This window comes from Nerophis lumbriciformis, linkage group LG06 (genome assembly GCF_033978685.3).
Source record: "Nerophis lumbriciformis linkage group LG06, RoL_Nlum_v2.1, whole genome shotgun sequence".
In the NCBI taxonomy this organism is placed as follows: Eukaryota; Metazoa; Chordata; class Actinopteri; order Syngnathiformes; family Syngnathidae; genus Nerophis; species Nerophis lumbriciformis.
In genome coordinates this window covers 29,659,120-29,680,950 of record NC_084553.2, presented here as the reverse complement: position 1 = coordinate 29,680,950, position 21,831 = coordinate 29,659,120, and the positions used below count along the sequence as shown (strand labels likewise).

Here is a 21,831-nt window from a genome sequence, read left to right as displayed (position 1 = left end):
CGCAAAAAGGATAAAAGTTTCTTCAGAGTTCCGTGAGAGGTTATCAAGCATTTCAGTATAGGGAATAAATAATGGAACGGATTATGCAAAGATGTCAAACAATATATTAATATGATCCAGGTAAGAGGCTGTTCAAGCTACGGAAGAAGAATATTGTTAAACATCTTGAACTTTGTTGAACATGAGATATTAGTCATCTCATATGTGAATCATGACTGGCTTAACTATTAAGAAAACTTTGGTATTCATTGGTGTAAACTATGTTACAATTACAAGATCAGAACAGGAAGTGAACACATATGTTAGTAATTGCTATGAATTGGAAAAGGGGTCAGATTAAATAAGCTTTGCTTCTTCCTACTGCTTTTCGAACATGTAAAGAGAAATGAACATATGTAATTATCGTTAATGTATCACATTGTATCTGTTTACATGTTCTAAACCAAAACCATAAAGCAAAATATGTTTTGGACAAAAAAATCATTCCATATTCTCTACTGCCCCCCAGTGTTACCATATTTAAGATATCATGCAGGAATATGGGCAAATAACAACAAAAGTACTTGTATTCACTTAGCATGTTACTAAAAAGACAGATCAGTTAGGATGATGCATACAGTGATTACAAATACATTGGAGGCAGCCACCACAGTTGACATACTTCACACAAAACTCACAATTTCTACGTGATTGTTGTTCCAAAGCTAATGAAGATTTTGGCAAAATGAGAGTAATAAGTTTTTTTTTTGGTCGTTCTGTATATTTTTTTATATTTGTAGCGTCGTCGGGTGGGTGTTATAGAGCCTGTTGGTCATAAAGCACTGCAGGAATGTAGCAGCAGAGTGCTCAAATTTGGCCGCAAAATTATACTTTCACAAAATAAAAGAATGTTTTATTGTAAGTTTATGAGCTGGAGTATGTTTAGAACTATATATAGACATATTTTTTTTTGTTTATTTCGTCAGAAAAAACTAACTTCAAAATGACAGCAATTGCATGCATTTGGGCACACGTCCTTGGTAGCAGTCATGGCGCCTGTTGTTACGTTGGCCATACTCTCTTTACACATGACTCTGAGTTGGCTGAATCAGTCATGTAGTGCACTTTCGCAATCACTTTAACACAATTGAAATAATTATTAAAGGGGACCTATGATGAATTTCTTATTTTCTGAATTATAAATGTTGTTCAAGGTAAACTGTACTTTTTTGAGGCATTTTGCCTATCGTTCACAGTCATTATGAGAGACATGACGACGGATGGATTTTTTTTAATGCATTCTAACTCGTAAATAAACGTACATTAATATCTGCTTACAGCGCAGCCAATGGAAGCTCCACTCACTATTTCGTCCATAAAATTGGATAAATACCCATTCAAAAACCGCCAACTACCTTCCATCCATCCATTTTCTACCGCTTATTCCCTTTGGGGTCGCGGGGGGCGCTGGAGCCTATCTCAGCTACAATCGGGCGGAAGGCGGGGTACACCCTGGACAAGTCGCCACCTCATCGCAGGGCCAACACAGATAGACAGACAACATTCACACTCACATCCACACACTAGGGCCAATTTAGTGTAGCCAATCACCTTATCCCCAGGTGCATGTCTTTGGAGGTGGGAGGAAGCCGGAGTACCCGGAGGGAACCCACGCAGTCACGGGGAGAACATGCAAACGCCACACAGAAAGTGTTAATGTGTAGGTTAGTGTGCTATGATGGCCATTTTACCATGTTCATCTCAGCTCGCTTGTGGTCAGTGTTCTGAAAATTACTTTAAAAAAGTAATTAATTATAGTTACTCTTTACTTTAATTGAATTACTAACGGAATTACTATTTAGTAAATGTAATTAATTACGAGGGAAAGTAATTTATACGTTACTTATAAAAAAAATTCTGGCATATGCATTTGAGAGATGTTTAATATATAAGAGCACAGTGTGCGGGGGCTGTTGCCATAGTGACATGTGACGTCATCGAGGGTTTCAACGGAGCTGTGTTTTTTAGCTTTAGCAGCGCACTTCGTCGACTTTGACACTAGCTCTTTTGAATCTTTTTCACCGGATTGTGTTACATCTGCTTAATAAAGTGATTGAATGTGCATCGATGGTTGTCATATCTTGTCAACAAACGGGGTATATTTTGGATGGCAAGTTTGTCACTTAAATCATTGATTTGTTGTTCAATAGTCCCATTGTGTACGTGTGCGTATGTTGCTATCTGCTGTGTCACAATGTGATGCCTCTTCCTATTTGATATCAGGACCTGAAAGTAATTACTTTTACTTGTTACTAGTACATAATAAAAACGCCGTTATTCCGAACACTGCTTGTGGCTCATCAGTAGCAAATGACACCTCCCTGATACCGATGTACATGTCAAACTACTTCCTTAACGTAAAATGACCGCCATAATCACAACAACAGGGGGAGTTCCACTAACCACGTTAAACCCAGATTCCGATCTAACAAAGGTCTTAACTCATTCACTTTCTATGCCACATCAATGTGGAATGCGCTCCCAACAGGTATAAAAGAAAGGGCATCTCTATCCTCCTTCAAAACCGCAATAAATGTACACCTCCAGGCAACTTCAACCCTAAACTAACACCCTCCCCGGATTGTTAATAATCAAATGTAAACAATCAAATGTGGATACTTTTCTTATGCCTTCTGATCTCTCTCTCTCTCTCTCTATGTCTACTTGCTGTACATATCCTACCAAGTCAGACCTACACCGTTTCAATATCCATTTCTCTGTTCTCAATTGTTGATGACTGATGATAACAACCAAACCCAACCCCCCCCCCCCCCCTCCACACCCCGAATTGTAAATAATGTAAATAATTCAATGTATACACCCAGATGATTATCTTGTGTGATGACTGTATTATGATGATAGTATATATGAGAGTATATATCTGTATCATGAATCAATTTAAGTGGACCCCGACTTAAACATGTTGAAAAACTTATTCGGGTGTTACCATTTAGTGGTCAATTGTACGGAATATGTACTTCACTGTGCAACCTACTAATAAAAGTTTCTATCAATCAAAACTGCAGCCAAGTTTCCCCGCTACGGCACGGCACGGCCCGAGGGTCAAAACAGAGTGTGCATTAATCGCCACCTAAAAAATTTCATTATTGAAATGTTTAGTTAACCCGTTAACTTGGACAGCCCTAATATACATTATATACATACACACATATAGATATACACATATACATATATATATACATACACATATATATATATACCGTATTTTTCGGAGTATAAGTCGCACCTGCTGAAAATGCATAATAAAGAAGGAAAAAAACATATATAAGTCCCACTGGAGCCCGGCCAAACTATGAAAAAAACTGCGACTTATAGTCCGAAAAATACGGTATATATACATACACATATGTATATACATACATATATATAAATATATATACACATTTGTTTACACATAAACATTAATACAAATACACACACACACACACACACACTATATATATATATATATATATATATATACACATACATACATACATACACATATATATACATACATATATGTATGTATTTATACATGCATGTATGTGTATATATGTAAATATGTATGTATGACTGTATGTATGTATGTTTATGTATACATATATGTACATACATATATACACACACATATATATATACTGTACATATATACACATAGATATATATTAAGGGTGTAACGGTACACAAAAATGTCGGTTCGGTACGTACCTCGGTTTAAAGGTCACGATTCGGTTCATTTTCGGTACAGTAAGAAAACAACAAAATATACATTTTATAGTTATTTATTTACCAAGATTTGTAAACAATGGCTTTATCCTTTTAACATTGCTTTAAAATAGCTCTGTGTGTGATGGATGTGAACCACCACTAGGCTGATCAGTGCAACAGCAGGCAGTCATGAATGCTAAGCATAACAATAACATACATATACACACAGGGTAGATTACCAGGGTTAATGCAGTCAGCATATATAAAATAAAAACTAAATAAGATAAGGCTCAGAATTGGTTTCTTAACAAAACTTTTCTACATATAAAGTGCAACATTTCCACATATAAAGTGCAACATTAAACTGATTCAAGTTGTTGCTCAGATTAAATAAAATGACAAAACTTTTCTTCTACATACAAAAAGTGCAACATTAAACAGTTTTCAAGTCAACTCAGCCTCAGATTAATTATATATACACATAAGGGAATAAGCGGTAGAAAATAGATGGATGGATGGATATATATATATATATATATATATATTAGGGCTGTGAATCTTTGGGTGTTCCACGATTCGATTCAATATCGAATCTTGGGGTCACGATTCGATTCAAAATCGATTTTTTTTCAATTCAACATGATTCTTGATTCAAATACGATATTTTTCGGATTCAAAACAATTCTCTATTCATTCAATAGATAGGATTTCAGCAGGATCTACCCCAGTCTGCTGACATGCAAGCAGAGTAGTATATTTTTGAAAAAGCTTTTATAATTGTAAAGGACAATGTTTTATCAACTGATTGCAATAATGTAAATTTGTTTTAACTATTAAATGAACCAAAAATATGACTTATTTTATCTTTGTGAAAATATTGGACACAGTGTGTTGTCAAGCTTATGAGATGCTATGCAAGTGTAAGCCACTGTGACACTATTGTTCTTTTTTTTTATTTTTTATAAATGTCTAATGATAATGTCAATGAGGGATTTTTAATCACTGCTATGTTGAAATTGTAACTAATATTGAGACTGTTGTTGATATTCATTTTTGTTTCACTACTTTTGGATTGTTCTGTGTCGTGTTTGTGTCTCCTCTCAATTGCTCTGTTTATTGCAGTTCTGAGTGTTGCTGGGTCGGGTTTGGTTTTGGAATTGGATTGCATTGTTATGGTATTGCTGTGTATTGTTTTGTTGGACTGATTAATTAAAAAAAAAAAAAAAGAATACATTTTTTTTAAATTAATCAATAAAAATAAAAAAATAGATTTTTTAAAAATGAGAATCGATTCTGAATCGCACAACATGAGAATCGCGATTCGAATTCGAGTCGATTTTTCCCCACACCCCTAATAGATGTATACATACATACATACATACATACATACATACATATATATATATATATATATACATATATAAATATACATATATATATACATATACATATGGAGAGAGAGAGAGAGAGAGAGAGAGAGAGAGAGAGAGAGAGAGAGAGAGAGAGAGACCGATGTAGACTCCAAAAACTGATGACAAATATTTTTGAATTTGTATTAAAATATACTAAAATTATTTATTTAAATTTACAAACTATGTTGTGCTAAAAATAAATACATTATAACTAAATTTGGTCATAATTTTTGTGCTTAAGAAATGTCTGTATGACTTTAGCGCCAAACTTATTCTGTTTGACATTTTCATTACTGCCACAAATGGTGGAAAAGTGAATTACAACTTAGTACCGCTGCGGCCCAAAGGGACCAAAGCCGAGGAACAAATATATTTTGGCAGCCGGAGGGGCTCGCGACCCAGCGATGGGCCCCTGGCCCTATGGTTAAGAAACAGTCCACTGGAGGATAATGTTGTGGATAATGACTATGTATAACATTGTTGCTAAGTCAACACAACCAGTGTAAGAGGGACATGTTATGCAGTTGCTCACAGCGTAGAAGGTCCTTGATGGTGGTGGTCTCTGAAAGCAGGCGTCTTTTTGGGAGAACCACTCCTCATGTCCATCTGTCTGGACCTCTTGTCACCAGCAAAACCCCTCTCGTCACCGACTCTTGCTTTGGAGTCACCATCTCTGCTGTCATACTTATCCCGGTGGTCGGCACTGCGGGAGAAATCCCCGTCTCTATTCTTATACTCTCCATTCACATCACTCTTCCTTTCTGGCATCTTTCTCTGTGTGGCTGGACAATTCAATTAAGAATAAAACATTTCAAGCAGGACTTTTGAAACAAAACATCAATTTAGGTAATTGACTCAAGTGGATCAATAGTTGGGTGATTGCTCTCATTTATGCAGTCGTAATTGGTCAATTTGTACCCCCTACTGGCCACGACATTAGGTAGAACTGCAATGTCAATCAGACATGCTGTTTTTCAAAGATAACAATGGAAAGTCAGGGTTTTCTGTTCCAAAAAAGATAGATCAGTAAAACTCAGAGTCAATTACCATGGTTACTTACTCTGTGAACTTAACATGCTTGCAAGCAGGTTTTCTTGAACAAACCTGGAGGTTTTCATGTCTCCTCCCTTCTTATAAATTTGACGCAAACTGTCAGACATAATGTGTGTGTGTTACTTTGTAACCAGTAGATATTAAAACCAAATTAATTAATCGATATTTATGTTAGAAGACAATTTGTATTATGTAAAAATATTTTGTTAGTCAATTAAAAACATTTTAGATCATTCACATTAATCGTATGTGTTTGGATTAAAAATATTTAGCATAGAGAAACATTATTTAGTTATTTATTATATTACAAACCCCAAAACCAGTGAAGTTGGCACGTTGTGTAAATCGTAAATAAAAACAGAATACCATGATGTGCAAATCATTTTCAACCTATATTCAATTGAATTGACTTTCAAAGACAAGATACTTAACATTTGAACTGGAAAACTTAATAATTTTTGCAAATATTAGCTCATTTGGAATTTGATGCTTACATGTTTCAAAAAAGCTGGCACAAGTGACAAAAAAACTGAGAAAGTTGAGGAATGCTCATCAAACACTCATTTGTAACATCCCACAAGTGAACAGGCTAATTGGGAACAGGTGGGTGCCATGATTGGGTATAAAAGCAGCTTACATGAAATGCTCAGTCATTCACAAACAAGGCTAGGGCGAGGGTCACCACTTTGTGAACAAATGCGTGAGCAAATTGTCAAACAATTTAAGAACAACATTTCTCAACGAGCTATTGCAAGGAATTTAGGGATTTCACCATCGAAGGTCCTTAATATCATCAAAAGGTTCAGAGAATCTGGAGAAACCACTGCACGTAACATTGAATGCCTGTGACCTTCGATCCCTCAGGCGGTACTGCATCAAAAAGTGACATCAGTGTGTAAAGGATATCACCACATGGGCTCAGGAACACTTCAGAAAACCACTGTCAGTAACTACAGTTCGTCGCTACATCTGTAAGTGCAAGTTAAAACTGTACTATGCAAAGCCAAAGCCATTTATCAACAACACCCAGACACGCCGCCGGCTTTGCTGGGCCCGAGCTCATCTAAGATGGACTGATACAAAGTGGAAAAGTGTTCTGTGGTCTGACGAGTCCACATTTCAAATTATTTTTGGAAACTGTGGACGTTGTGTCCTCCGGAACAAAGAGGAAAAGAACCATCCGGATTGTTCTAGGCGCAAAGTTCAAAAGCCAGCATCTTGGTGTTATGTGGGTGTATTAGTGCCCAAGGCATGGGTAACTTACACATCTGTGAAGGCACCATTAATGCTGAAAGGTACATACAGGTTTTGAAGCAACATATGTTGGCATCCAAGTAACGTCTTTTTCATGGACGCCCCTGCTTATTTCAGCAAGACGATGCCAAGCCACGTGTTACAACAGCGTGGCTTCATAGTAAAAGAGTGCGGGTACTAGACTAGCCTAATTCGACATGAAAAGCTTCAAAAATTGGTCTTCTCAGTTCCCAAACGTTTACTGAGTGTTGTTAAAAGGAAAGGCCATGTAACACAGTGGTAAAAATGCCCCTGTGCCAACTTTTTTGTAATGTGTTGCTGCCATTAAATTCTAAGTTAATAATTATTTGCAAAAAAAAGAAAAGAAAATGTTTCTCAGTTCGAACATTAAATATCTTGTCTTTGCAGTCTATTCAATTGAATATAAGTTGAAAAGGATTTGCAAATCAATTTATTCGGTTTTTATTGACGAATTACACAACGTGCCGACTTCACTGGTTTTGGGTTTTGTAAATATGTGCTGTACCCTGTTAGCAAAAAATAAGAAATACTGTACATTTTTTTACCTAGATTTCAGATATTGGGTAATCTGTCTTTGTCATGATTCAAGTTAAAATTGCATTTCTTTTTAAATTAAACGTTGATTTTTTTGGTATTCCATCAATATACATGTGAGCTATATACAGGTAAAAGCCAGTAAATTAGAATATTTTGAAAAACTTGATTTATTTCAGTAATTGCATTCAAAAGGTGTAACTTGTACATTATATTTATTCATTGCACACAGACTGATGCATTCAAATGTTTATTTCATTTAATTTTGATGATTTGAAGTGGCAACAAATGAAAATCCAAAATTCCGTGTGTCACAAAATTAGAATATTACTTAAGGCTAATACAAAAAAGGGATTTTTAGAAATGTTGGCCAACTGAAAAGTATGAAAATGAAAAATATGAGCATGTACAATACTCAATACTTGGTTGGAGCTCCTTTTGCCTCAATTACTGCGTTAATGCGGCGTGGCATGGAGTCGATGAGTTTCTGGCACTGCTCAGGTGTTATGAGAGCCCAGGTTGCTCTGATAGTGGCCTTCAACTCTTCTGCGTTTTTGGGTCTGGCATTCTGCATCTTCCTTTTCACAATACCCCACAGATTTTCTATGGGGCTAAGGTCAGGGGAGTTGGCGGGCCAATTTAGAACAGAAATACCATGGTCCGTAAACCAGGCACGGGTAGATTTTGCGCTGTGTGCAGGCGCCAAGTCCTGTTGGAACTTGAAATCTCCATCTCCATAGAGCAGGTCAGCAGCAGGAAGCATGAAGTGCTCTAAAACTTGCTGGTAGACGGCTGCGTTGACCCTGGATCTCAGGAAACAGAGTGGACCGACACCAGCAGATGACATGGCACCCCAAACCATCACCCAACCATGCAAATTTTGCATTTCCTTTGGAAATCGAGGTCCCAGAGTCTGGAGGAAGACAGGAGAGGCACAGGATCCACGTTGCCTGAAGTCTAGTGTAAAGTTTCCACCATCAGTGATGGTTTGGGGTGCCATGTCATCTGCTGGTGCCGGTCCACTCTGTTTCCTGAGATCCAGGGTCAACGCAGCCGTCTACCAGCAAGTTTTAGAGCACTTCATGCTTCCTGCTGCTGACCTGCTCTATGGAGATGGAGATTTCAAGTTCCAACAGGACTTGGCGCCTGCACACAGCGCAAAATCTACCCGTGCCTGGTTTACGGACCATGGTATTTCTGTTCTAAATTGGCCCGCCAACTCCCCTGACCTTAGCCCCATAGAAAATCTGTGGGGTATTGTGAAAAGGAAGATGCAGAATGCCAGACCCAAAAACGCAGAAGAGTTGAAGGCCACTATCAGAGCAACCTGGGCTCTCATAACACCTGAGCAGTGCCAGAAACTCATCGACTCCATGCCACGCCGCATTAACGCAGTAATTGAGGCAAAAGGAGCTCCAACCAAGTATTGAGTATTGTACATGCTCATATTTTTCATTTTCATACTTTTCAGTTGGCCAACATTTCTAAAAATCCCTTTTTTGTATTAGCCTTAAGTAATATTCTAATTTTGTGACACACGGAATTTTGGATTTTCATTTGTTGCCACTTCAAATCATCAAAATTAAATGAAATAAACATTTGAATGCATCAGTCTGTGTGCAATGAATAAATATAATGTACAAGTTACACCTTTTGAATGCAATTACTGAAATAAATCAAGTTTTTCAAAATATTCTAATTTACTGGCTTTTACCTGTATAAGCAAAAAATAACCAACAAGAACTAAAATTTCAGATTATTTACATATACATACATATATATATATATATATATATATATATATATATGCTGTATATATTCTCAATGGTATGTACTTTTTAATAATATATTAATAATTAATTAAATATAATAAGAATCATTTTTTCAGCTGCCTCCATGTGTGTTTTCTTTTACCGATAAGATCGCATCTTCATTAACATAAGATTTTATTCCATATACATTAATTCCTTCCCTTTTGGGGCTCATAATAAATTGTGATTACATGTTAAATCAATATTCTGCAATCAAAACATATGCATTGACTCTGGCAGGTCTGTCACTTCAGTCCAAAATTCTCAACAAAAGAGGAAACATATGACTTTAGAGAAAATATAAAATATTAAAATATTTATATGCACATAGAACACTTAAGACCTTTAGAATGTCAGTATGTGGAATCAAAAACATGTGGAATGAATTAGGAAAATAAGTCAAACAATGTACTAATATGATAGGCTGTTCAAACTGAAAGTGTTTAAAAAGTACAATGAAAAATGTTGATAAAGGTCTTGAACCTTATTGAAAATAACTTATTATTCATCTGGTTATGGAAATGACAAACGACTTAATATTTTTTAAGAGAACTGTTGTATTTCATTTATGTAAATTGTTTTACAAAATGACAACAGGAAATGGTTATATGTGTCAGTAATTGCAATGAATTGGAAAAAGAGTAGGATTAAATAAGATTTGCTTCTTCCTACTCCTTTTCGGACTTATCATAAAGAAAATTTAGAATATGCAAATTATATGTCAATTGCATGATGTATCATATTGTGACTTCATACATGTTCGAAATAAATTCAAACCATAATATTATTTTACTGGATTGCCTTTCTTTCCAAAAAAAGTTCATACTTACTATAAACACAAATTAGGGCCCAATCCCAATACACTACCTCACGCACTACCACTAGCCTTCACCCACTACCACTACATCCTCCAAATTAAGTAAAAGGGGTAAAGCTTTGTAATCTTCCCTAGGAATTGGGACACCACTTGCTACGTTACTGCATAGTTTACGTTCAGGCACGTGACCGACTACATAGTTACATTTGCACATACGTCCCACCTAGACACCAATATTTTGGTACCAAAATGTATATTGTTATCTATTTCAATACCTTTCGATACTTTTCAAAATAAAGGTGACCACAAAATTATTCATTATTGGCTTCATTTTAACAGAACATTTATGATAAAACTTATGATTAAAAATATGTTTCTTATTGCACCCAAAGAACAATATTAGCATTAAAATTAAAATGCGCATTAAACACATAGGCTTTTCTTATTCCACTCTAATAACACTTATTTTACATATTAGATAAAGCCTGTCATAATCTAGAATTAGGCTAGAATAGAATATAAAGCTTTATTGACATTGTATTAATAAATGCTTCATGATTTATGGTTGCCAATTTTGACCTGCGCTTTACGACAAATACAATAATTATTAAACACTGAAAACAAGGGTAAAAATACACAGATAAGACAAGTAGCATGTAAAACACACATTGGTAAAGATAAAATACAAATTAAAAAGTGGGAATTTGTTACAAAATTCAGTCAATTCACTAGCATTATTTTACATTACGAGGGCGGTTTGGACTGCTCTAATAATTTTCTATAAGCCAACCAGCTGTATGCGTGTCTCGTATCTACTGTATATGTGCACGGGGAAAGTTGTAAACTATATTACCTGCCATGTTGTGTTTTTATTTCCCTGCCTTCTCTTTTATTGTGATGTGTTTCCTCAGCTCATTAGTCTCCAGCGAGGGGCGGACACTCAGGCACACCTGCAACCTATTTCTTCAGAGGAGTATTTAAGCTCGTCACCCACAGCTGGGTCTTGCCGGTTATTTTATCCTGCACCTCCCACGTGCATGCGCCTGCTTCGCCTCGTCAGTCCTGGTATGTTGCTTTTCCTTAGTCCTGTTATTTCTAACTTTGTTGTGTTTATTTCCTAGCCTCCTTGAGGCAGCAAAGACATTATGCTGTGCTGAGTGCGCCCTGGCTTTTTCCCCTGTCGACCACTGAGGAACCTGTTTTAGTTAGTATTCATGGTGTGCATTTCTGCCCCATCGCTTTTTGTTACACTTTTTGGACTTATTAAATGTATTCCTTTTTGTTATTCAAACTTGCGTGCCGTCTCTGCATCCCGGGGTCACCCCCTTGACCAGTTCTTAACATGCCATGCTTTAAACTCCTTCTGCAGTTCTGAATGCCCTCCATCCATCCATTTTCTACCGCCTGTCCCTATCGGGGTCGCAGGGGGGTGCTGGAGCCAACACAGATAGACAGACAACATTCACACTCACATTCACACACTAGGGCCAATTTAGTGTTGCCAATCAACCTATCCCCAGGTGCATGTCTTTGGAGGTGTGAGGAAGCCGGAGTACCCAGAGGGAACCCACGCAGTCACGGGGAGAACATGCAAACTCCACACAGAAAGACCCCGAGCCTGGGGATCGAACCCAGGACCTTTGTGTTGTGAGGCACATGCACTAACCCCTGCATCACTGTGCTGCCCCAGGTCTGAATGATTTGTATTTAAATGTTTACCTAAATTTGAAGCAACAGTGGTAATGCTGTATTGACGCATTTGGCGAGGCATGTTTTAAAGCAGTGCTTGCAGCGTGGCACTTCTGTGTTTAAAGCGTCATCTTCATTGACTGTTTCGAAGTCCAAATACCTTAATATTGCCTTTCACGCACCATTTTTATTAACCAGTAGTATTGCTGTTATATTGTCATTATTCCTTTGGACGATTATTATGATTGTATGCGCTCAGTGTTTGTGTTTTGACACACGAATGCGCCGCACTTTGGCTCAGCAACGTCACCTCAGCAAAGCAGCATATGTGGATGAAAAATAACAAGGGATGTTCACTTTTTTAATTCATTAGTACCATGGTACTTTATTGGTAGCGGTGTACTATAAGTATGTAACATTAATGTTTTCACATTCGCAAGCTTTAACGTTTTAGTATATTAGTATTATTATTTAGTATTTTAGCCTAACGTTAGCTGGCTAACATTACAAACTAACGTTCCAAACTAACATGTAATATATTATATAACTTATGCAGAAATTGTGCATTTTTCTCTGGGTGAGTGAGTCAGCATCTGAAATGCCTCACTCTGAAGGTCTAGATTCATACCCCCTGCTCTTTGTTATGCCCACTACTCCTACATGCAAAGAGTCATTGGGACACTACTTTCACGGGAACGCGCAAAATGTAGGGATAGGGCTAAAAAGTAGGGTGAGGGGGTGTATTGGGATTGGGCCTCACACTTTCAGATCCAGCTGGGTAAAGAAAGATGGCCTTTTCTGTCCCCACTTGCTAAGGTGAATCGTAGAATCAGCGCTCCATTGATAATGGCTTTTTATATTGGCCTTAAAAGGAGCCATATGTAATAATTTCATGTCAAGTCATCATTAAATGGCCCCGATATGTCAAAAGGCATTAATAAATCATGTTCTTTTCTAATACCTCTATAACTGATAACAAATATATATTCAATTAGATTTACAGCCCCAAAATCGTGTTATCGTTTTCATTTCGATGTCCCGCCCTCTACCGTTTGACCTATTAGAATGTCCGTGAGTGTGTCACATCCAGGATGCCAGTTACGCACCGCCCTCTTCGTCTGGCTACTGCCACTGGTAAAGTTACTAAACATGTCAGGCCTTAGTAAATCTAAAAGGCGTCGTTACGATTCTCAACTTATTCATGACAAAGCCAGGAACAAAATGAGGATTTGTATCGGGGATGCCTTTGAAAGATGGAGACGGTTGAAGGCGTAGAAGATTCTTTCATCTGACGCCAAACTTGCTAATTTCCTCCTTGATAGGTAAGTCAGGCATTTACGTTTTATTACTTGAAATAAATGGAAATGGACATTTCGTACGTAAACTATATTGTCCAATACAGTCTATGATCTTGTCTAACCAGGCTATGTTCGTGCTACGAATGCTTAGTGTGATGGTGCTTAGCTCCTTGTGTGATGCTTAGCATGCTAGCCCGGTCAATGACACATCAACATACAGGCTAACGGGGGAAATATATGCCCGTTAGCCTGTATGCCAATGTGTATTCGAACTGACAAGGCAAAATATATTTTCGACAAATAAAACCTATGTGCCTATTTCTTTCTCAATATGTTGATACGCTTAGGAAATGGGTTCCAACATTAGCACGGCTGACATCATGGCAATGTGTAACGTATGGAGATAGCCAAATCACATGATAAAATAATTCCTCATTCGTGTAGCCCAGGTGTGCTCACACTTTTTCTGCAGGCGAGCTACTTTTCAATTGATCAAGTCGTGGGGATCTACCGCATTCATATATATAATTTATATTTACTTATTTATGAAATATGTTTTTGTTAACAAGTTAAAGGTGTCTAATGATAATACAAGCATGTTTAACACATATAGTTAATATTGTTAATAAATTAAAGGTGTTTAATGAAAATACAAGTATGTTTAATACATATAGTTAATATTGTTAACAAGTTAAAGGTGTTTAATGATAATACAAGCATGTTTAACACATATAGTTAATATTGTCAACAAGTTAAAGATGTTTAATGATAATGCAAGCATGTTTAACACATATAGTTAATATTGTTAATAAATTAAAGGTGTTAAATGATAATACAAGCATGTTTAACACATAGTTAATATTGGTAATAAGTTAAAGGTGTTTAAAGATAATACAAGCATGTTTAACACATAGTTAATATTGTTAACAACTTAACGGTGGTTAAAGATAATACAAGCATGTCTAACACATATAATTAATATTGTTAACAAGTTAAAGGTGTTTAATGATAACACAAGCATGTTTAACACATATAGTTAATATTGTTAACAAGTTAAAGGTGTTTAATGATAATACAAGCATGTTTAACACATATAGTTAATATTGTTAATAAGTTAAAAGTGTTTAATGATAATACAAGCATGTTTAACACATATAGATTCCTTTCTTTCATGAAGACAAGAATATAAGTTGGTGTATTACCTGATTCTGATGACTTGAAGTGATTGGAATCAGACAGTAGTGCTGATAACGTCCGCATTTTCGAATGGAGGAGAAAAAAAGTCCTCCTTTCTGTCCAATACCACATGAAAGTGGTTGGTTTTTGGCATCTTATTTATCCAGCTTCCGTACTCCTTTGTATACACTTTACAAGAAATACAGGCAAACTTTGTAGCTTGCTAGCTTGTGCACGCCAGCTTTCAGAGACTGTTATTTTGTTAGCGCAGGCAGGATGAAGAAGCGCTTTTATTGTGCAACTGTGCAGTCTGTCTTTGGAGTTTTGACGACAGGTACGGCGCCAGAGTCTGTTGAAATAAAGTGTTTCTCGCCTTCCTGTCGGTAATTTTAATGAGCTGGCAGCAGCCAGCGTCATCTCAGAAGACCCTCGGGTGCCGTGAATGTCAATCAAGTGACGAAAGTGACGTCATAGTGAAGATTTATGATCGCTCATTTTTAGGACTATTTTTTTAATGCCTGTCTGGTGATCGACTGACACACCCTCCACGATCGACCGGTAGCTCGCGATCGACGTAATGAGCACCCATGGTGTAGCCTATAGGCATACCTTTGTAAAATGTCTCCTCTTTAGTTTTGGGCGTACATAAGCATACCTGCCAACTTTTGAAACCAGAAAAACCTAGTAGCCAGGGTCCAGGGGTTGCAGGCCCCGGTAGGTCCAGGACAAAGTCCTGGTGGGGGGTTCAGGCTTCGCCCCCCCCGACGCAAAATGATTATTAGCATTCAGACAGGTTAAAATGTTGCTAAAACCATCACTTTTCTATCAGTCACAGTGACTTTTCAAAACAAAAATATTACAGCAAAAATCATATGGGTTGATTGACATGTTTATTCTGTAAGCTAACTTCAATAGTTTGAAATTATTTTGAGAGTTAATGCCAGTTATCCTGTCAACCTTTCACAAGACTTCAATTTGTTAATTGAAAGTATAAACAGTATAAACACTTTTTACAGTAAACAAATGGTAGCTGAGTGTGAAGCGACTGGGATGAGAATCAGCACCTCCAAGTCCGAGTCCATGGTTCTCGCCCGGAAAAGGGTGGAGTGCCATCTCCGGGTTGGGGAGGAGATCTTGCCCCAAGTGGAGGAGTTCAAGTACCTCGGAGTCTTGTTCACGAGTGAGGGAAGAGTGGATCGTGAGATCGACAGGCGGATCGGTGCGGCGTCTTCAGTAATGCGGACGCTGTATCGATCCGTTGTGGTGAAGAAGGAGCTGAGCCGGAAGGCAAAGCTCTCAATTTACCGGTCGATCTACGTTCCCATCCTCACCTATGGTCATGAGCTTTGGGTTATGACCGAAAGGACAAGATCACGGGTACAAGCGGCCGAAATGAGTTTCCTCCGCCGGGTGGCGGGGCTCTCCCTTAGAGATAGGGTGAGAAGCTCTGTCATCCGGGGGGAGCTCAAAGTAAAGCCGCTGCTCCTCCGCATCGAGAGGAGCCAGATGAGGTGGTTCGGGCATCTGGTCAGGATGCCACCCGAGCGCCTCCCTAAGGAGGTGTTTAGGGCATGTCCGACCGGTAGGAGGCCACGAGGAAGACCCAGGACACGTTGGGAAGACTATGTCTCCCGGCTGGCCTGGGAACGCCTCGGGATCCCCCGGGAGGAGCTGGACGAAGTGGCTGGGGAGAGGGAAGTCTGGGCTTCCCTGCTTAGGCTGCTGCCCCCGCGACCCGACCTCGGATAAGCGGAAGAAGATGGATGGATGGATGGACAAATGGTAAAACAGTACTAAACAATTCCATTTAAAAAAAATTGGTGTCATTATTAACTTTCTGTCCAAGCTTGTATAATCTACTGCCTTGTTCAATTGTAAAACATATTCTGTGCCTAAAATTCACATTTCTATCACAATTATCATACTGTAAACATGGTAAGCTAACTTCATTAAAATTAAGTCCTGTCAATAGCATGGAATTACAATTCAAATGTAGTTTTTTTGTAAGCCTTTCAAAAGAATTCAAAATATGAAAAATTAATGACAATTAATTTAAGCCATCAGACACTTGAAAAGTGGCACATCACATCTCTAATGTAATCATTTTAACTTTTCAACAGAAATAGCACTGCAAAAATATTAAGGACATACTTCTGTATTTTGGTAGTTATGCTGTCAACATTTAACAAGATTTCTTCAACTTGGACTTGAAAGCATAAATAGTATAAACACTTTTAACAGTATAACAGTACTAAACAATTCCAATAGATAACATTGGTGTCATTACCTTTTTGTGGCTAAAATCCAAATGTATCCAAATAATCTGTTTGGGCGACGAAAAACGTTGAAAGTTTTCCACTTGTATCGCTAGCAACGGCATTAGACTTGTGTTTTTTTGTCCCAACGTGGTCTTTTACATCGCTAATTCCTCCGTGTCCGATCGAAAAATCTTGTCTGCACAAGGTGCAATTCGCGTAGTTTTCACCCTTTTTGGAACGGATAATTATTCCCGGATAGGCTTTTGAATATTCTTCACGGAATGACTGCAGTTTTCTTTTCGGTTTAAGACTCGTTTGCGATTTTTCTCCGGCTGATTCCATGATCATTCGCTCGTTTGGAAACAATGGCAACAGGTGCCTCGTGCTTGGCAGCGGTGCTATAAATAGCCTCGCGCAAGGCATTCGGAATGGCTCGATAGGAAGTTACGGGAAGCAGTGTCGATTGTCATTGTTGTTACGCGATTTCGTGAATAAAACTTTTTTTTAATTTTTTTTTTTTAATGAATGAAAAACCGTATTTTTTATCACTGCAACCGTAACCCGGAATAGGTTGATGAAAACCGTACTAATTACGGGAAAACCGGAGTAGTTGGCAGGTATGCATAAGGCAGCTAAGCATGCTCTACTTATTTTCACCTTTATAACCATTGCTAGCATTGGTTGTAGTTTGTTTTAGTCTTTGTTTTCTGATAGTACTGACAATAACCATATGATTGCCATTTGTTGTGATATTGTACGCAGGCATGGCGTGTTTCTTCCTGAAAATCGCCTAATTTCTGTGTAAAATGAGTTGGTTAGAGATGTGTTATTGACAAAATGCTTGTCTATTCGGCTATTATAGTCCCAGCACATCAACCCTTTGTAAGAGGCAGTGGAAGTTTGAAGTTCCTTGGAGTAGCCCAGTCGATCGAGCTGGATTCGGCTGCGTATCTGGCAACCTCAGTCAGGGAAAGAGGGAGGGAACTCCAGAATTTTGACCGTGATTGCAGTACCATTTCTGGCCACATTATTACATATGGCACCTTTAACTCAGAGTAAACATATAGGATTGTATAAACTTGATCACAGCAGCTGTTTTGAAACCCAACACTATAGTGTTTCCCATAAATCAACTAATTTCTAGTTTGAACTCAGGATTTGAGTTTGTTGCCCAATATATTATGCCTACCTAGAATACCCTCACCATGTAGCTAGTGTTGTTTTTATGTGAAAGGTAAACCTAATATAGCAACTCTAGAATGTAGAATTCAAGTAACACAAATACGTCACACATTTGCAATGAAATCTAATTAAAAAACATGCAGCCGTTTTCTAGTCAGATTGGTGTGTGTCCTGACATCTTTATGTAACGAAAAGCCCGATGCAAAACGTTCTTACCTTTGTTTGTGTAAACAGTAGACTACGCTTCAGGTGGTGTCCTTTTCCGACTATGGAGAGGGAAAAAAGTGTAATTTACTTCCGGTTTGGAAGTCCCACCTGTTGTGGACCACGCCCACTGTTTGTTGCCCAACATATTTTATTGCACTTCCGTTTTGTTTGGGAATCTGGCAATCGCGTTTGACACAAATACTGGTTATTTTGAAAATATATACATTTTTTGTAATACATTTGTGGCTACAACGTTGCGAATTGTTGTCAATAAAAGTATCTAATAAGACATGGAAATGCGATCGCACATGGACGAGGACTACGTTTTAAAATAAAGTTTGTCGTCATAGCGTACTACTGACACTCTGGCTGTTCCGCTTTCCAAATTGAAGCGCCTTCATAATAGTAGCTCATTCAATCGTTAGACTTTATCCAGGGGGTTGTGCATCAAAATGAGAGCACAATAATTTGAGTGCCTGATTAAAAAATGTTACCAAATAAATAATGCAGCAATTATTAGCGTCAATGTACGGTGGATTATGTGGTTGTGAGGGCTTTATTATGAAAAACAAAAGCTGCCCCAAAACCGGAAGTATCTATTGTTATTCCTTGTGCTCCGGACGTACAGACAAGCCTCCCCGCGCTCGTTGGACTAGCAGGAGAAGATGCTCGACAGAAATGGCGGTGACGGCTAGTCACGCGGCATGAGGTGCTGAGACACTACGTGGATCCGAACCTGCAACTGCTAGGACAACGCTGGGGTAAAAAAATGACAATGGTGTCGAAGTAGGACAACCTCCACGCTACAACATCTCCCCGGGGGACTGTTCATCTTGTCGCGGAGGAGGAAGGAGAATCTCACCGGGAGCATGGCTTCTCACAGCAACCAGGTAGCTAGCTTGCTAGTTAGCAGGCTAATGTTAGCATCTTGATGCATCGTTCTTTATAGACCTCACCACTGTGTGTACGTCAAACAAACACCACAGCGGTAACATATATCACGATAAAAGCAACACTTTCTTCACATGAATGTGGCGAAGTATCCAATTTGTCGTTGATATAGCGAGGGTCGAAAAGTGCTTGCTAATGCCCCTCTTAAGCCTCATTGAAACGCTACCAGCATGGCAGGCTAACAGGCCCCACGTTCGTTTCGTTCAACAGATTAACTTTTTTGCAAGAGGTTTTAAATGTTAATTACTTTAAGGGCTGATTTGACTCAATGCTGGTAACTCTATGAGGTGAAAAGCCGCAAGTGTCTGATATTTCTTGTCCTAGAGTCAAGGGACAGTGAAAAGTGCTGCGTGTGTGCATGGCCCACCTGCTCTGGCGAGGGGCCTTCCCCTAGTGACTAGTTAGTCTACTTGCTTCTTGCTCTGTTCACCATGTCTGATGGAGGCACTTTTTATATGTTTGCTACGTAAATGCATTTAAGTTGCAAAAGGGACTTTAAAGCACGTACTTTACTGTGCATTTATCCGTCAGCTAGCTTGCAGCTATTCACAGGTGGTGGGGGTGTAACGTGCCCTGCATGTTGGCTTACTTGCTTTAATCTTCGAACACAGTTTTTATATTATATTTCGTCTAATATTATCACTTGTGCACATGACGTTATTTTACAGTTTGAGTGTTTACATGCAGTGCAGCAAGCTGGAGTGTTATAGCTTGGGCCTGGCAGATATGGATTTTTTGGGATAGATTCCGATATTTGAAAATGCCAAATTCCGCTGATTACATTTTTTAATTAAAGAGGAAGAAATACTTGCTTTTGATGGCTTATATAGAGCCGAAAACATGTATGTATTATTGTTGACATACATTGTTAACATATTATTATCGAGGGCTTTTACTGATGGTCATTATAATGCACAAAGTATGTTAATAAAAAAAAGTTAAAGTACCAATGAATGTCACACACTAGGTGTGGTGAAATTACCCTCTGCATTTGACCCATCCCCTTGTTCCACCCCCTGTGAGGTGAGGGGAGCAGTGAGCAGCAGCGGTGGCCGCGCTCGGGAATAATTTTTGGTGTTTTAACCCCCAATTCCAACCCTTCTTTGGTATGACTCGGCTGGGGTTGGAACTCACAACCTACCGATCTCTGATGTAATTTAAAGGTGCATCCACATTTTCTTTACTCCATGAAGTTATAACTTTGACCAGACGGTAAGGCAGGGCGATTATGTGATCGTTGATTGCAATTAATTTCACATTTCCCTTGCAGTGTCAGCTGGAAAAAATCAGATTAAAAACAAATCTGATTTGGGCCACTTTGGCTTACAGTGGAAACATAGTCTATGTGACTGTATTGGTCTTGACTAGGAGACTCAACACACCCACTAATTAAATCACAAATGCATTTTTATATCTAAATATTTTTAATTTAACTAACCACTAGGCCACTGAACAGGTGGCCTAGAGTGTCCGCCCTGAGATCGGTAGGTCGTGAGTTCAAACCCCGGCCGAGTCATACCAAAAACTATACTAATGGGACCCATTACCTCCCTGCTTAGCACTCAGCATCAAGGGTGGGAATTGGGGGTTAAATCACCAAAAATGATTCCCGGGCGCGGCCACCGCTGCTGCTCACTGCTCCCCTCACCTCCCAGGGTGATGGGTCGAATGCAAAGGATAATCTCACCACACCTAGTGTGTGTGTGTGACAATCATTGGTACTTTAACTTTAATCACACTTTGTTTGTGTCTGCAAAGATTTCACTCCTCTAATATAACACGCACTACACAAAACTTGTTCCCTGCTGTTGGAGTAACAATCACAATAGTACCGGTATAATAAAACCTCTGCAGACAGACACTTTGTGTTCTTTTTGTTTGTTTTTATTTTACCTCAAATTCAAACTGCACTTTAATGTCCTTTCATTCAATATAAACTACAGTATTTGGGTTTTAAAAAAACTCCACAATGTGGGTCACCGCATGTCGTTTGCCTAAGCACTGGCGAGAAGCACTAATGTATACAAGTAATTAAAGCATACAAATAATTTACCATTTGAAAGTGTTGTTTAGTAAATGTTAACTTGAAATAAAAGTTGTATAGTATTCACTACACCACTGATACTTTTACTGCAGAATGTTTGTGATGACAAGCAAAAAACTAAAGAACTTTGACAGGAAAAAAGTTATTCTCTTTACCCCCACAAAACGTACCAAAAAAAAGCAAAACCGTACCTCTAAAACCAGGTACGGACCGTAGCGTGGGTTACCTGTACTGTTGCACCTTTAGTAAACACAATCGTATGATATGAACAAAATTACATTTGTCAGCTATTAGCATATATTTTTACCTTGATCAAACATGGCAAAAATGTCTGTTAGAAGGTACTGCGGTAGTTAATAAATAAATGATAAATG

At 38.2% G+C, this 21,831-nt stretch overlaps 2 protein-coding genes across 8 annotated transcripts in view; one reads left to right on the top strand and one right to left on the bottom strand.

Annotated features, from left to right (window-relative positions):
* Positions 1 to 19,851, bottom strand: part of marveld3 (MARVEL domain containing 3) — a 22,595-nt gene extending 2,744 nt beyond the window's left edge. The window contains exons 1-3 of one of the 4 annotated variants that reach the window (XM_061964050.1): positions 19,781 to 19,851; positions 18,472 to 18,521; positions 5,695 to 5,944 (exon numbers count right to left, since the gene is read on the bottom strand). In XM_061964050.1, the coding sequence (XP_061820034.1) occupies positions 5,695 to 5,930 (236 nt within the window). In that variant the 5' untranslated portion in view covers positions 5,931 to 5,944; positions 18,472 to 18,521; positions 19,781 to 19,851. Of the gene's footprint in view, positions 1 to 5,694; positions 5,945 to 18,471; positions 18,772 to 19,780 lie in introns of those variants that run through there. The other 3 variants (XM_061964052.1, XM_061964048.1, XM_061964051.1) reach the window with 3 other exon arrangements.
* The window catches only part of usp10 (ubiquitin specific peptidase 10), a 61,655-nt gene continuing 58,914 nt past the window's right edge, over positions 19,091 to 21,831 (top strand). For all 4 annotated transcript variants that reach the window (XM_061964047.1, XM_061964046.1, XM_061964045.1 and 1 more), the window contains exon 1: positions 19,091 to 19,352. In XM_061964047.1, the coding sequence (XP_061820031.1) occupies positions 19,332 to 19,352 (21 nt within the window). In that variant the 5' untranslated portion in view covers positions 19,091 to 19,331. The remainder of the gene's footprint in view (positions 19,353 to 21,831) is intronic.